This window comes from Bison bison, unplaced genomic scaffold (assembly GCF_000754665.1).
Source record: "Bison bison bison isolate TAMUID 2011002044 unplaced genomic scaffold, Bison_UMD1.0 scf7180017864104, whole genome shotgun sequence".
NCBI lineage: Eukaryota > Metazoa > Chordata > Mammalia > Artiodactyla > Bovidae > Bison > Bison bison.
Genome location: NW_011494676.1, coordinates 764,002 through 777,331, shown reverse-complemented (window position 1 = coordinate 777,331; position 13,330 = coordinate 764,002). Strand labels below are relative to the sequence as shown.

General features: G+C 39.9%; 2 protein-coding genes across 2 annotated transcripts in view; both read left to right on the top strand.

The window, feature by feature from the left end:
• The window catches only part of VPS45 (vacuolar protein sorting 45 homolog (S. cerevisiae)), a 67,646-nt gene extending 59,333 nt beyond the window's left edge, over positions 1–8,313 (top strand). The window contains exon 15 of the mRNA XM_010838722.1: positions 7,287–8,313. Coding sequence (XP_010837024.1) covers positions 7,287–7,374 — 88 coding nt within the window. The 3' untranslated portion in view covers positions 7,375–8,313. The remainder of the gene's footprint in view (positions 1–7,286) is intronic.
• Positions 8,314–13,030: 4,717 nt separating this feature from the next.
• The window catches only part of PLEKHO1 (pleckstrin homology domain containing, family O member 1), a gene marked incomplete at its 5' end in the record, with an annotated part of 9,505 nt that continues 9,205 nt past the window's right edge, over positions 13,031–13,330 (top strand). Inside the window, one exon of the mRNA XM_010838723.1 lies at positions 13,031–13,207. Within this exon, the coding sequence (XP_010837025.1) occupies positions 13,031–13,207 (177 nt within the window). The remainder of the gene's footprint in view (positions 13,208–13,330) is intronic.

The following is a 13,330-nucleotide window of genomic DNA, read 5'->3' as shown; positions in this document are numbered from 1 at the left end:
TCTTGCCTGGAGAATCCCAGGGACAGAGGAGCCTAGTGGGCTGCCGTCTCTGGGGTCGCACAGAGTCGGACACGACTGAAGCGACTTAGCAGCAGCATATCTTAACATAGTAGTTTTGGGTTTCCCTCGTGGCTCAGCAGTAAAGAATCCACCAGCAATGCAGGAGACACAGTTTCAATCCCTGGATCAGGAAGATCTGGAGAAGGAAATGGCACCCCACTCCAGTACTCTTGCCTGGGAAATCCCATGGACAGAGGAGCCTAGTAGGTTACAGTCCATGGGGTCCCAAAAGTGTTTAGCAACTAAACAACAAGAATATATGTAAATATAAGTTAGAAAATATAATGAATACTCTTGGATCCTTCACCAAAGGACTGGGAAATTGCCAATAACATGGATCTGTCTGTGTGTTCTGCTCCAATTATATCCCTTATCTCCCTACAACAAGTAAACAGTATCCTAAATTTTATATTTAATTCCCTTGCTTTGATGGGGAGAGTTGTATTTTTATCACTAATCCATGTATTTCTAAACATAAAATAAGCAAGTGTTGTTTAGTCTTGCTTATTTTTTAGCTTAATAAAGAAAATTGTATCATACTTTTCCACTGGCCATATGTCTAAGATTCATCTGTACTATTCCCTGTAACCTTGTTCATTCATTTTTCAGTACTGTGTACCATTCTACTGTGTAAATATACCACAGCTTGCTTCTCCATTCATCTGTCCATAGACATTTGAGTTATTGGTTTTTTGTTTTGTTTACTGTTGCTATTACTATTGGTTTAGTCACAGAGCAGCAAGAAAAAAATGTGAGCCAAGGGTATTGACAGATTGTTATGATTATACTATTTGGGAGGAAGATATTTATTGAGTAACTGCTTTGTATAAGGTACTTTTCCAAGACAGGGCCTAAAATACAAAGAAAATAAGATCCCTATCTTTAATGATCTTATGGTTCAGGTGGAGAACTCAAACAAACCTGTATTTCTCAGATTAGGATATGATTAGTACCAGAGTCACACAAAGGCACAGAATAAGCATGACACATCTTTTGGGATGTCTGTTTTCTTTAGAAGTCGGAGGGACTTCTAATTCCAGGAGTAGAATTAAATAATTTAACTGGTCAACTCCTATGTGAAAAATAAAAATATGTTTATGTTGAAATTTAAAAGGCCCTTTTATGAAAAATAACAAAATTGTTATGTGTTTTTAAAGCAAAGTATCAGCCCTCAAAGAAAGATGTAAGCCAGTAAACCAATTTGGACTGTACCCTCAATACTAATAAATTGATTCTCTTCTGTTGTTTAGGGGTTCTTAGGTACAAAAGTTTGAGAAGTGTTAATGTATGTAAGTTAAATAAAATGTGTCCAAAAAAGAAAGAATTAATTCTGGCAGCGTAAGCAGGAAATGCTTCACCATGAAGATAGCATTTGAACTAGACCTTGAAGAGTAAGTTGGATTTCTATAGGAAGAAAGAGCATTCAGGACTGAGAAAACAGCATAACTGAAGACAGGAGGTGGTGGGGAACGGTACATCTCATTTGAGAAATAATGAGTTCTAAGTTGGTAAAGTATACACCCAGTGAAGAGCAGTATGACCTCTATGTATGAGATTCTTAATATTTTCAGACGTAGATATCAAAGCCACCTTGTTCCCTTACTCCTGATAAAATTGCTGCCGGATGTTTAGGAAGAGTTTAGCACAATAGGTGACATTTAAGCTGAGGTCTCAACTTCTTTTAAAAAATAGAAATCTGATCCATGTATTCATTCAGCAAATACCTAATCCAGTGTCTGCTTTATATTGAGGATACACAGATCAAGAAGCTATTATTCGAGCTGGACTTGCAGGTAAAAAGTCTTTAGAGGAGAACTCCCACAGCTCCCACACTGCCGCTGTCCTCCGCCTTCCCTCCCATCAAGTGGTGAGTGCTGCTGGCTGAGCCCAGCCCTCCCACTTGGGCACCAGATTCCATTCCCTCACTTTCTCTAGGGCATCGCTCCAGACCTGCTTCTCTCTCAATCCTGAATGGGTTTTTCACACCCTATTGGATCATTCATAGAAGCACAGAAACATGCTAGGTTTTTTCCCCATCTTTAAAAACTCTGTTAACCTCCTGTCTCTGCCCAGGTTCTATGCTATTTCTCTGTTCTCTTTTATAGCAAAATTCTTCAAGAGTTGTTTTTACTCACGACCTCTGATTCCTCTCCTTATACATTCCCTTAAACCTGTATCTTCTTTTAAATCTTACCTCTTCTCTTAAGCCACTCCATTTAGCCTTTCATGCCTGTCATTCCCTGAAATCACTTTTGTTGTGGTTCCAGGGATTTCCATGTGGCTAAACTCAGAATCAACTTTTAGTACTCATTTTACTTGACATTTCAGCAGCATTTGACACTGTTGACCAGTTCCTTCACTTTGAAAGACTTTTACCACTTAGCTTCCAGAAACTACACTCTGCTAGTCCTCTTACCTCACTTGCCATTCCTTCTCTGTCTCTTTTGTTCATTTTTCCTATTTTTGAAGTCCCTAAAACTCTATTCTTGGACTCCCTCTCTTCTTGTGTACACCTCACTCCTTGCTAGTCTTATGGCTTTAAATTATAGCCTCTAATGACTCCCAGATTTACATCTCTAGTCTGAGTTTTTCCAACCTCAGCACTGTTGGTATTTGAGGACAGATAATTCTTTGTTGGGGGGAACTGTCCTGTACATTGTAGGATGTTCAGCAACATCCCTGGCCTTTACACACCAGAGGCCAGTGGCCCCACAGTTATGGCTACCAAAAATGTTTCCAGACATTGCCAGATGTACCCTGAACATAAAATCACACAGCTCTCCATTGAGACTCACTATTTTAAAAAATATTTTTATTTATTTATTTGGTTGCACTGGATCTTAGTTACAGCAAGAGGGCTCCTTGCCTGCCACATGTGGGATCTAGGTCCCTGACCACGGATTGAACCCGGGCCCCCTGCACTGGGAGCCCAGAGCCCTAGCCACTGAACCACCAGGGAAGTCCTGAGAATCAATATTTTAAATCTGAGCTTCTCTCCCAAACTCCAGATGTATATATCCAACTGTCTAACTGACACTTCTACTTGAATGTCTAATAAACATCCATATTTAACAGTAATCAAACCAGGTTTCCAGTATTTCTTCTTAAATATAATCTTCCCTCAGACTTATCCATTCTCCTAGTTGCTTAGGCCAAAAATTTTGTCTTCCTGGCTCCCCTGTTTCTCTCACCTACATGCTGATTTATCAGTAAATCTTGTGATCCTTCCCTTCAAAGCATGTCCAGAACCTGATACCCTCTCATCACAACTGCCTGATTTGTACCACCATCACTTCCCATTAGGATGCCTTATCTTTAACCCCCTGTGTAGTGTGTTCTCAGTATAGCAGTAGAGCAAATCTATGAAAGTACATAATGTCACATCTCTGCACTAAACCCTCCAGGTGTTTCCTATCTTACTCAGAGTACAAATCACAATCCTTATGATCCTTATTACCAGGCCTCACATGGCTCATCTTCACTCTCCCCCCTGTCCCCTTCCCTTAATCTCTCTAATCGCATCTCTTACCACCCAATACCTTATTCACCTCACTCCAGCTACATCCGCCTCCTTTCTGTTCCCTGAACATACCAGGCCTTGGAAGCCTGCAGATATGTCTTCCGTTGCCTTACTCAAGTCTTGGTTCCAATGTCAGTCTCTCAGTGAGGTCTTCCTTGACCACTGGATTTAAAATCTCACACCACCATCATTACCTCCAACTCTCCTTCAAACCTGCTTTGTTTTTCTCCATAGCATTCTCTTCATCTAACATATTACAGAGAGGCAGTGTAGCATCATGGTTAAAAGAACAAACTCTTGTTCTCTTGAATAAGAGAACAAGATTATCTGGGTTTGCATCCCAATTTGGTCATGTTCAAGATATAAGACTTGATTCCTGTGCCTTAATTTCATTGTGAAGTAGGATGGTTTCTATCTCATTAGAATTGTACTTTACATGTAGTAAGTGATTTTTTTACCATTATTATTACATTTTACTTATCAATTTTGCTTATCTTCCTTCCTTCCCCATTGGAATATGTATGCCATGAGTACAGAATTTTTTCACTTCACTTATTGCTATATTCAGAGCTTTTAAAATGGTGCCTGGCACATAGGCACTTAATAAATATTTGTTGATCAAATTGTTATCTCTGGAAAGACTATGGGGAAAAGAAGAGTCAAAGAAGACGAGCTTTATGTATACTATTTAACACTTTCACAGAAAGAATATATTCATGTATTACTCGTACCTCAAAAACTCATAGGCTTACATTGAAAATAGATATGAAAACAAATAAATTCCTAGAGGCATTGTACTGTGAGAGCAAGTTGGGTTTTACAAGATGCATTGGTCCACTAGGTAAAATGCAATAGGGATGGGACAGCTTTCTAGACAGAGGGAATAGTATATGCAAAAGCAAAGAAACATGAAACATACTAGTATCTCTGACAACTGTAATCAGTATTTTGAGCTATTAGAAGTTCCATCTTGTCGTTTTCTCTCCCCCATTCCAATATTGCAGCTAAGTATTTGGCTATAATTAGAAGCTTATTACTCCATTAAGGCAAATATCTTGGATTTTTTTCTCATTATTTTTCAGAATGTCTTATTCTGTTTCTTGCTCCCTAGAAATTCCATTCATTTTTTTCCATTATACCACTCTTCAGATCTGATTCTAAATTCCTTTAATGTTTTTGTTGTAAGAAACTCACATGTAATTTCCATCTGTGGAGTACAGTTTGTTTTTTTTTAAATAGATAGATATTGTTATAATATATAGATTTATTTAGGAACACAGTCTTTTCAATTATTTTAGTAATTAAAATTTAAAATTCTGTGTTAGTCTCTAATCCCTTACCAAAGACTTAAAAGTAAAGAAACTTGTTTTTCAATGTGTGATGCAAGATTTTTTGAGTTTGACTTTTAAAAATTAGGGCTTTTTTCTGCCCACCTTCCTTCTATCCATAGAGCCCAAAATGACAGCACAAACCAAGACAAGTGATAGTGCTGATCCACTAGGTTAGCTCCTGGTGCCATCTCTGTTTATCCCATCTCTCACGTTGCTTTGTGATTGTGTATCCCTCTGACTCAGAGTCCCTTAAAGTTTAGAAGTCATAACAAGTGTTCATGTAGACACCTCATTCAAGTGCCTACCATATAACGGATGCTCAGTAAATACTGCTACATTTAATTGAACTGAGCTGAATTGACTGGGTTTACAGTACCACAGGGGAAGGGGATTTTTGAGTTTGCTTTTTAAGATGGATTTAAAACAAATCTGGGAAGAAAAATCATTCTGTTTTGTTGTTTTTAAACAGTCTAAATTTGGGGTACAGATACCAATATGTTCATCACCCATAATTTTTAAAGCATTCTGAAGTGACTCATCGAAGTCCCCAAATAGATACTTTTTAAAAAGCCACAATAGCCCTGGGGAACAAAATTAGGCCTAGCAGATATAGAGTGTTTTCTCTTTGCAGGCAAGAATGTGGGGTCTTGTTGATCCACAGAGCAGGATCCTTAAGTACAATTTCAGGAAGGTCACTCCTTTCCTTTGCACATGTAGCACAGTCTCAAGCGAAGCAAAGATCACCTCATAGGTTTTGATAGGGTTTCCCAGCATATTTGTTTCATTCTTACCAAAAGTCACTAATCAAAGACTTCTTGTGTTATCTTTCAAAAAAAAAAAAAAATGCTGCCTCATTTCCTGACACTTATTTTCTGACCTCAAAGTGTCTCCTGGCCAACTGGCCAGAGCCAGGCTAGACAGAGGTGCCGTTATTAACAGAGGTGTTCAGTGGATGAATAGATGAGTTTAGCTTCTACTCCTTTCCCTCTGTTTCACCATTTTCTTCTTTTGCAAAGGAGTTTGGAATTTAAATTCTCTAAGCCTAGAATCTTCCAGGTCTAAAACTGCCACAACAGTGGTAATAATAAGTTACCTGATCATTTCACCAACCCTCTGCCTGCTACTAGACCTGTATCCTGAGAATGAGTCCAGCATACTTCTAAGTACTGCCTCCCAAACTCCAGTATTACAGAGAAGGCTTCAGTATACCTTTATTGGGCCCCTACTAAGTGTCAGCCTCTGTGCTAAACCCTGAAGATCTAAGATGAATAAATCTTAGTCCCACCCTAAGTAACTCACAGTCTATTTTGGCATCAATACTGTATGGAGTACCTAATTAATAATAATATGGTACTAAAACAGCTCTAGGACAGAGTGATAATGATGGCGGTGACTAGTTCAGCATGGAGGAGAGTTAGGGAAGGCTTCACAGAAAAGGTGGCCTTTAATCCTCAGCCTTAACGATACAAGGGATTTCATCAGACAAAGGAGGGGTAGTGAATCATTTAAGACTTAGGACATAAGAGCAAAAGCATAAAGGTGTGAAAGCTTAGGACACATTTAGGGAACAATGAATGGTTGGGAACGAAAGGCACATAGGCTGCATAGCTGGTGAGAGATGGAACCAGACAAGTGAGAGTATTGTGTGGATTGGAGAGCTGGATTTGAATCCCAGCTAAGCCACTTCTTAGCTGTTGTGACCTTCTCAAGTCACTTAGTCTCTCATTTTTAAAGTGAGGATAATAGCATAAATACATATTTTTTGTTTATATGTATACACACATATAGCTTAAACCAATTCTCAGAACAAAATAAATATAAGTTATTATTAGGCCACATTATAAAGAGCCTTGGATTTTAATTTGTATATGATTCTATAAGCAAAAGAAAGTTTTTAAAGCAGAAGAGGAGAAAGTATACAATAGGATATAACTTGTGTTTAGAAAATTGGTGCCACTTTGGATAGCAGATTGGATAAAGACTAGATGAGAGGCACAATAAAAGTTCGGAGGCAGTTTTAAGAGTATAAGTAAGAGGTACTGATATAATATGGTTCTGAGATTGTACAGCCTTGTCCTTAAAAATTCTGGATTTCAGACTAGAAATTTCAAACTTGAAAAATCCTGCAAGTTTAAAACTAAAAACACAGTGAGAACTCTGGGGAAGTGCAAAAAGGTGCTCTCCCAGTCCAGATGTTTTCATGCTCAACTGCTGCCTCTATTCTGCACCCAGATATCAGACCAGTGCTTTTTGTGTTCTCATGATATCCTTTCATCTACATAGATATTATGAGCAAGATACTCTGTTTTGGAGATGCCTTTTGTTTTTTCTTTTTTTTCTTTTTCCCCTTTGAGTAACTCAAGTCTACTGGTCAGTTTCCTAGAGGAAGTTCTGGCTTCTGGACTGCACAGCCGAAGCAAGGAAAGCTCTCAGGTTACATCAAGGTCAGCAAGCAGAAGATGAAATGGTGATGGAGTGGTGAGCCAAATGGTGCAACTTCCCCTCTTGCGTCGCTGCAGGCTTTCTCCACTGACCAGAGGCATGTTGGAGAAGAGCCTTGGGTTTTGTGCTTGTTGTTATAACCCACATCCAGGTAGCCTGCTGATTCCTGAACTGTTGGCACAGACACCAAGACTCCCGGTGATGAGAATAAGTCTGAGCCCATTCCACTCCACTTTTCTCATGGTTTCTTTATCAAATAAATAAGTGTATTCCTTAATTAGCAGATTGGGATCAACTTATATACACTACTATGTATAAAATAGATAACTAATGAGGACCTACTGTATACAGCTATAGCACGGGGAGCTCTCCTCCATTCTCTGTGGTGACCTAAATGGGAAAGAAACTAAAAACGAAAAAAAAAAAAAAAAAAAAAGGGATATAATGTATACATATAGCTGACTGACTGCTGTACAGCAGAAACTAACACATTGTAAAGGGACTATACTTCAATAAAAATTAATTTTTTTAAATAGCTCATGAACTCATACTTAATTTAGGCAAACTGAATAGTAAGAACAAAAGTATGTATGTACAGATGTTTACAGTATTTGGAGTTGATTAACAAAATTAAACCATTTGTATCAGTTCAAAAAAATGTATTCCTTGTATTTGATAGCACAATCACTTCAGTTTCTGATGAATTTTGTTGGGCTCTTACTTGAGTACAGGATTAGAGCTTAAAGGAGTTTTAAAAAGTAAAAATTAGATGCATATACTACAGACTCTCTTCTCTTGACCCCTTTTATTTTTCATTAACGTCACATTTCTACACAAATCATTTCTGAAAACTCATATTTCTATAAGAACCATCCAAAAATTGTTTGTCCCTAAATTGCAGTTTTCTGTGGTACTGAGAAACCATGTATGAAGACAATAAAAGTCCATTTTATGAAAAGATACAAGTGATTTGTTTTTGTTTCTTTGGGGTTAATAACTATTTATGGGAATTTATGAGATGAGGCATGAGCTGGCTGTATACCAAACAGAGAGAAGGCATGGCCTGTACCCAAAGGATAGGTAAAGTATGTCAAGGCAAATAATATATTCTGGTGTCAATTTCACTTCTCTTGAAAGCAGTGGAAATTGATAATGTCATTAATACCAGGAAATTATGGTATGCTCAAATCCTACCACAGTCCTTTCCTGGTGCTTGGCATAAAATTTTTAAACCTTCCTTTTATGTTGATAAATTTTCTGTAGCATCAGATAGCCTAGGCTCAAATCTGTGTCACAGTTATGTGGCTTTGGGAATGTTATTAAGTCTCTTGGTGGTTCAGTTTCCTCATCTATTAATACAAAAAGAGAGTAATTAAATTCCTCCTTATAGGACTGTAAGGACTAAATAAGATGAGAGGATACATAGAAAGCACTTAGAACAATGTCTGATACATAGTAAACCACCCAGTGAAATTTGACTTATAGTATAAATAATATGGATTCTGTCTCCAAGTTGGGGATACAGAATCACTACACAAAATGACTGAATTTCTGTCATCCTCCCACTACATTAATCAGCAGTTTAAGAAGTAGGAGGGAAGAGCCTAAGGGTCATTGGACCCATCTCCCCCTTCTCCTCTCAGCTCTCGGCCATTGTTTCACCATACACTCATGAGAAGCCCCTAAGGCTTTTGTCCATATTACAGCTAAGGGCTAAGATCTAATAAGTTCTGTTCTCTTTTATTTTTAAATAATAAAAAAAAGTAAGGCAGCCTTACTTTTAAGGCTAGGGGAGACAAGTTTTAAATGCAGCATTTTACAAGTTACATAGTTTTTTCAAATAGAAACCTCCTTTTTCCAAACAGGATTACCTGTGCTTGCCTTTCTCTTGGCAAGATAACTCTGGAATAAGAACACTTTTCTAATATCGTTCTCTTCATTATTCACCTGCTTCCATCGTGCCTGCTCAGCTAGCAATATTAAGTCTAGGGACACATGTGCACCCATGGCTGATTCATGTCGATGTATGGCAAAAACCACCACAATATTGTAAAGTAATTACCCTCCAATTAAAATAAGTAATAAAAAAAAAAAATTCTAGGGACTTCCCTGGCAGTCCAGTCAGTGGTTAAGCCTCTCTGCTTCCACTCCAGGGGGCCCTGGTCAGGGAACTAAGATCCCACACACATGCCTCAAGGTACAGCCAAAAAAAGGGGAAAATTTTAAAGTCTTAAGAAATGAGCCCTACCTTCAAGGTGTTTTATACCAGAAGATGGCATTTCTTCATTTATTAAGGATCAAAGATTCATATTTTTATTTAAGATTTATAGAGCTGATAATATTATTACTGGCCCTTTCTTTTTTTCCCTTTAAAAACATCATAAAAAAAAAAAAAACTCTTTTGGCCACATCACATGGCATGTGGGATCTTAGTTCTGGGACCAGGAATCAAACCTGTGCTTCCTGCATTGGAAGCTTGGAGACTTAACCACTGGACTGCTGGAGAAATCTCTAAAAACATTTTAATTAAGGTCTCATATGCTTTTAATGACCTCCCTTCTAGGAGATTGAAATGCCCTAGTCAAAACCTCTAAGTCCCATTCATTCTACAAAAGCGAAGATGCTTGAATTTAGCTAAACAACTGTTTGGCTAACAGTTTCTGGCCTGTGAATGTGCAGGCAGCAATTCACAATCCTTACCACTAATGGCTCCCTTCTTCCTCTTTTAAGTGAAGTTACTTATAAAGTAGCCAATTTAAGAACAAAGCTACTGACAGTTGGGTCTTACCATGGCAGTGCAGTTAGGGAAGTAACCCACCATAAGTACCCCCAGTATCTTATCTCTACCAAAGAAGGAAATTGGGGTATTTTGAGTTATTTTTGTGGTTTGTGTGTGTGGTAGTGTCAAGCTCACTGAGGAGACTGTGCTATGAAAATGAGAAAAAGAACCCATAAGTTCCTACCCTGAGATTTCTTACTTAAAGATTGGTCTTTGGAAACAGTCCCAGTTCATAGATCCCAATTCAGGTGCCACAACGTGGTTCGCCTGGTGGAGAGAAGTAAAGCCTAAAGAACAGGCCAGGGGAGGAGCGTGGCTTAGGGAAAGAGGGATGAGGAACCGGACAAAAGCAGACAAGCGAGGGAGGGTAGGGCAGGATGATAACACGAGGGAGTGTAGCCGTACAGGTTAATGAAGAAAGAAAAGCCAGAAATTTATGTAACAGCTTCAGGAGCAAATAGACAGGGAAGGTTCTCCAGCCCACAAGCATCTGTTCTGGAATCTGAAAATTACTTAGGAGAGTTTGGATATTTTAGCAGTCCCCCTGCCTGATGTTCCACAAAGCTCCAGCTCCTTGCCGACACAGCACAGCAGACTCTAGTAACTTGCATGCAGGATGTACTCAAGTATTTGCTGACTAAAGGAAGATGAGGCAGGTCATGAATTAATTTTTTTTTTTCCCCATAAACAAGAACCTACTTAAAAGTCCAAACGACTCCTGTCTCCCTGGGCCAGCAAGCTTTCAAAACATCAAGCAGGGTAGTTTTCTCACTAGTATATTGGGACATTTTCCTTCCTCACTTATGAAGATACCTTGGGTTTTCTCATTCTTTTTTAAATCACTTTTAAATAGTTGTTGTTGTTCAGTAAGTTCTGTCTGACTCTTTACAACCCCATGGACTGCAGCACTCCAGGCTCCTCTATCCTTCACTGTCTCCAGGGGTTTGCCCAAATTCATGTCCATTGAGTTGGTGATGCTATCTAACCATCTTATACTCTGTCACCTCCTATTCCTCTTGCCCTCAATCTTTCCCAGCATCAGGGTCTTTTCCAATGAGTTGGCTCTTTGCATCAGATGGCCCAAACATTAGAGCTTCACCATTGGTCCTTCCCGTGAATACTCACGGTTGACTTCCCATAGGATTGACTGGTTTGATCTCCTTGCCGTCCAAGGGACTCTCAAGAGTCTTCTTCAGCACCACAATTTGAAAGCATCAATTCTTCAGCACTCAGCCTTCTTTATGGTCCAGTTCTCACATCTGTACATGACTACTGGAAACACCATAGTTTTGACTATACACACCTTTGCTGCCAAAGTGATGTCTCTACTTTTTAATATGCTACCTAGGTTTGTCATAGCTTTCCTTCCAAGAAGCAAGCATCTTTTAATTTCATGGCTGCAGTCAACTTTCCACAGTGATTTTGGAGCCCCCCAAAATAAAATGTCATTGCTTCCACTTTTTCCCCTTCTATTTGCCACAGAGTGGAAAACAGAGATGGTGAGAAGGGGACTGTGTATGTGTTAGGCTTTGTGGAGTCAGAAAACCTGGATTCTAATCTAGTTAGCCAGTAACTTGCTGTGTTAACTCGGGCAAGTCGGTTGACGTGCCATGCCCTGTTTCCTCATTTTCCAAGGGGGAATAATATTTATTCTTCATTTCCAAGTGGAAATAATATTTATACCTCACAAGGTGGCACTAAAGATTTAAAGAAACTATATATGGGAGCGTTTTGAAAGGATACATTTCTATATCAGTCTAAAATAGAGGAATAAATTAGTATGTAAATGAGAAGAGGTTAAGAGGAATATTGTTGGATTAGGGAGAAAGGAGGAGCTGGAAAAAAAAAAAAAAAGAGAAGACCCCCTCCTTCATTTGACAGATACCAGAGAAAGCCAAGACCACTTCACTCCTCAATTTGACCAACATTTTTTTTAACCTTGAGACATCTCCGAAAAAGAGGTTCTTCCTTTCCTCTGCTCCTCTGTGCCAGGGATTTTTATTCATTTGGAAGTTTCTGTGTGCCTGCCATATGCCAGGCAGTGTGTTCGTTAGCTCATTATTATTTAGTAATTAGCCCTAGAGGGCAATACTGTATTTTGAAAGGACTTTCATGGGTCATCTCATGTATTCCCCTATCTTTCCTATTGGTGGAACTGGCAGTCAGTTCCTACAGAGGAACTGAGGCCCAGAGAAATCAGTGACTTGACCAAAGGCCACAGAGCAGTGATGAAACCAGTACCCAAACTAGGTTCCCTCTCCTCTTCCCATTAAATGTGTACTGAGGGGGAAAAGGAAGTCACCAAGATGTTGGTGTGTGGGCTCGGAGGCAGATTCGGCTTAGGAGTGATCAGCAGTTTCCTCCAGCCAGGGCCTCCTCTGGGCATTGTGGTAGACAGGGTAGAATTTTTACACGTCAGTGCACTAGGGAGAGACACCAGATAGCAGGATGTTTAAGCCTTACCTGGTGCTTATAAAAAAAGCCACTTGGTCTAACAGATCAGGGCTTTGGAGACAAGAATTCTATTCCTTTCAGTACTTACAATGTGTCTGCAAATTCTGTATCTCACTTTTCTCTCTATGCAACGGAGATCATAATATCTACCTCATACATAGGGTGATTCTCCCGAGGCTCAAATAAGGCCTAATAATTTGTAAACTGGAAGAAATGTGTATTAATATTAAGTTCTTCAGCGGAGAGCCCCCACACATCGGTACCCTCCGAAGCATAAAACTTTTCCCCAACAGTTGACCTGCCCAGACCACTACTCCACCACCTAGGGCGTGTGAATTCCGGATGCCAGTCCTGGGTAACACGCCCTCCCAGCTCACGCTCTTGTTTTTGTTTGGGGTTTGGGAGGGAGAAGATCTCGATCTAGGTTATCGCCGGTCTTTATGAACCTGCCTGTCTCTCCATCGCCCGCTCCATCGGCCCCTGCCGGCTCCCTCGGCAGGTCGGCCCGGGCGGTCTTCTCAGGCTCCACCTCTCGCTCCGGCCGTCAGTGCGAGTCTGGGTGCCCCCGCCGCCCCAGACGCCGTTCCCCGGCGGGGTGTAGGTCTGTCTTCTTCACCCTCAGTGAGTCAGAAACAAAGGAGGGTGTGGGGGGAGCACACTCTCTCCGGCTCGGCGATTCGCCCTTTATTCTGAACTCGCAACGTCAGCGGGCGTGTGGATGGAGCTGCAGGGCTCGGGCTGGGC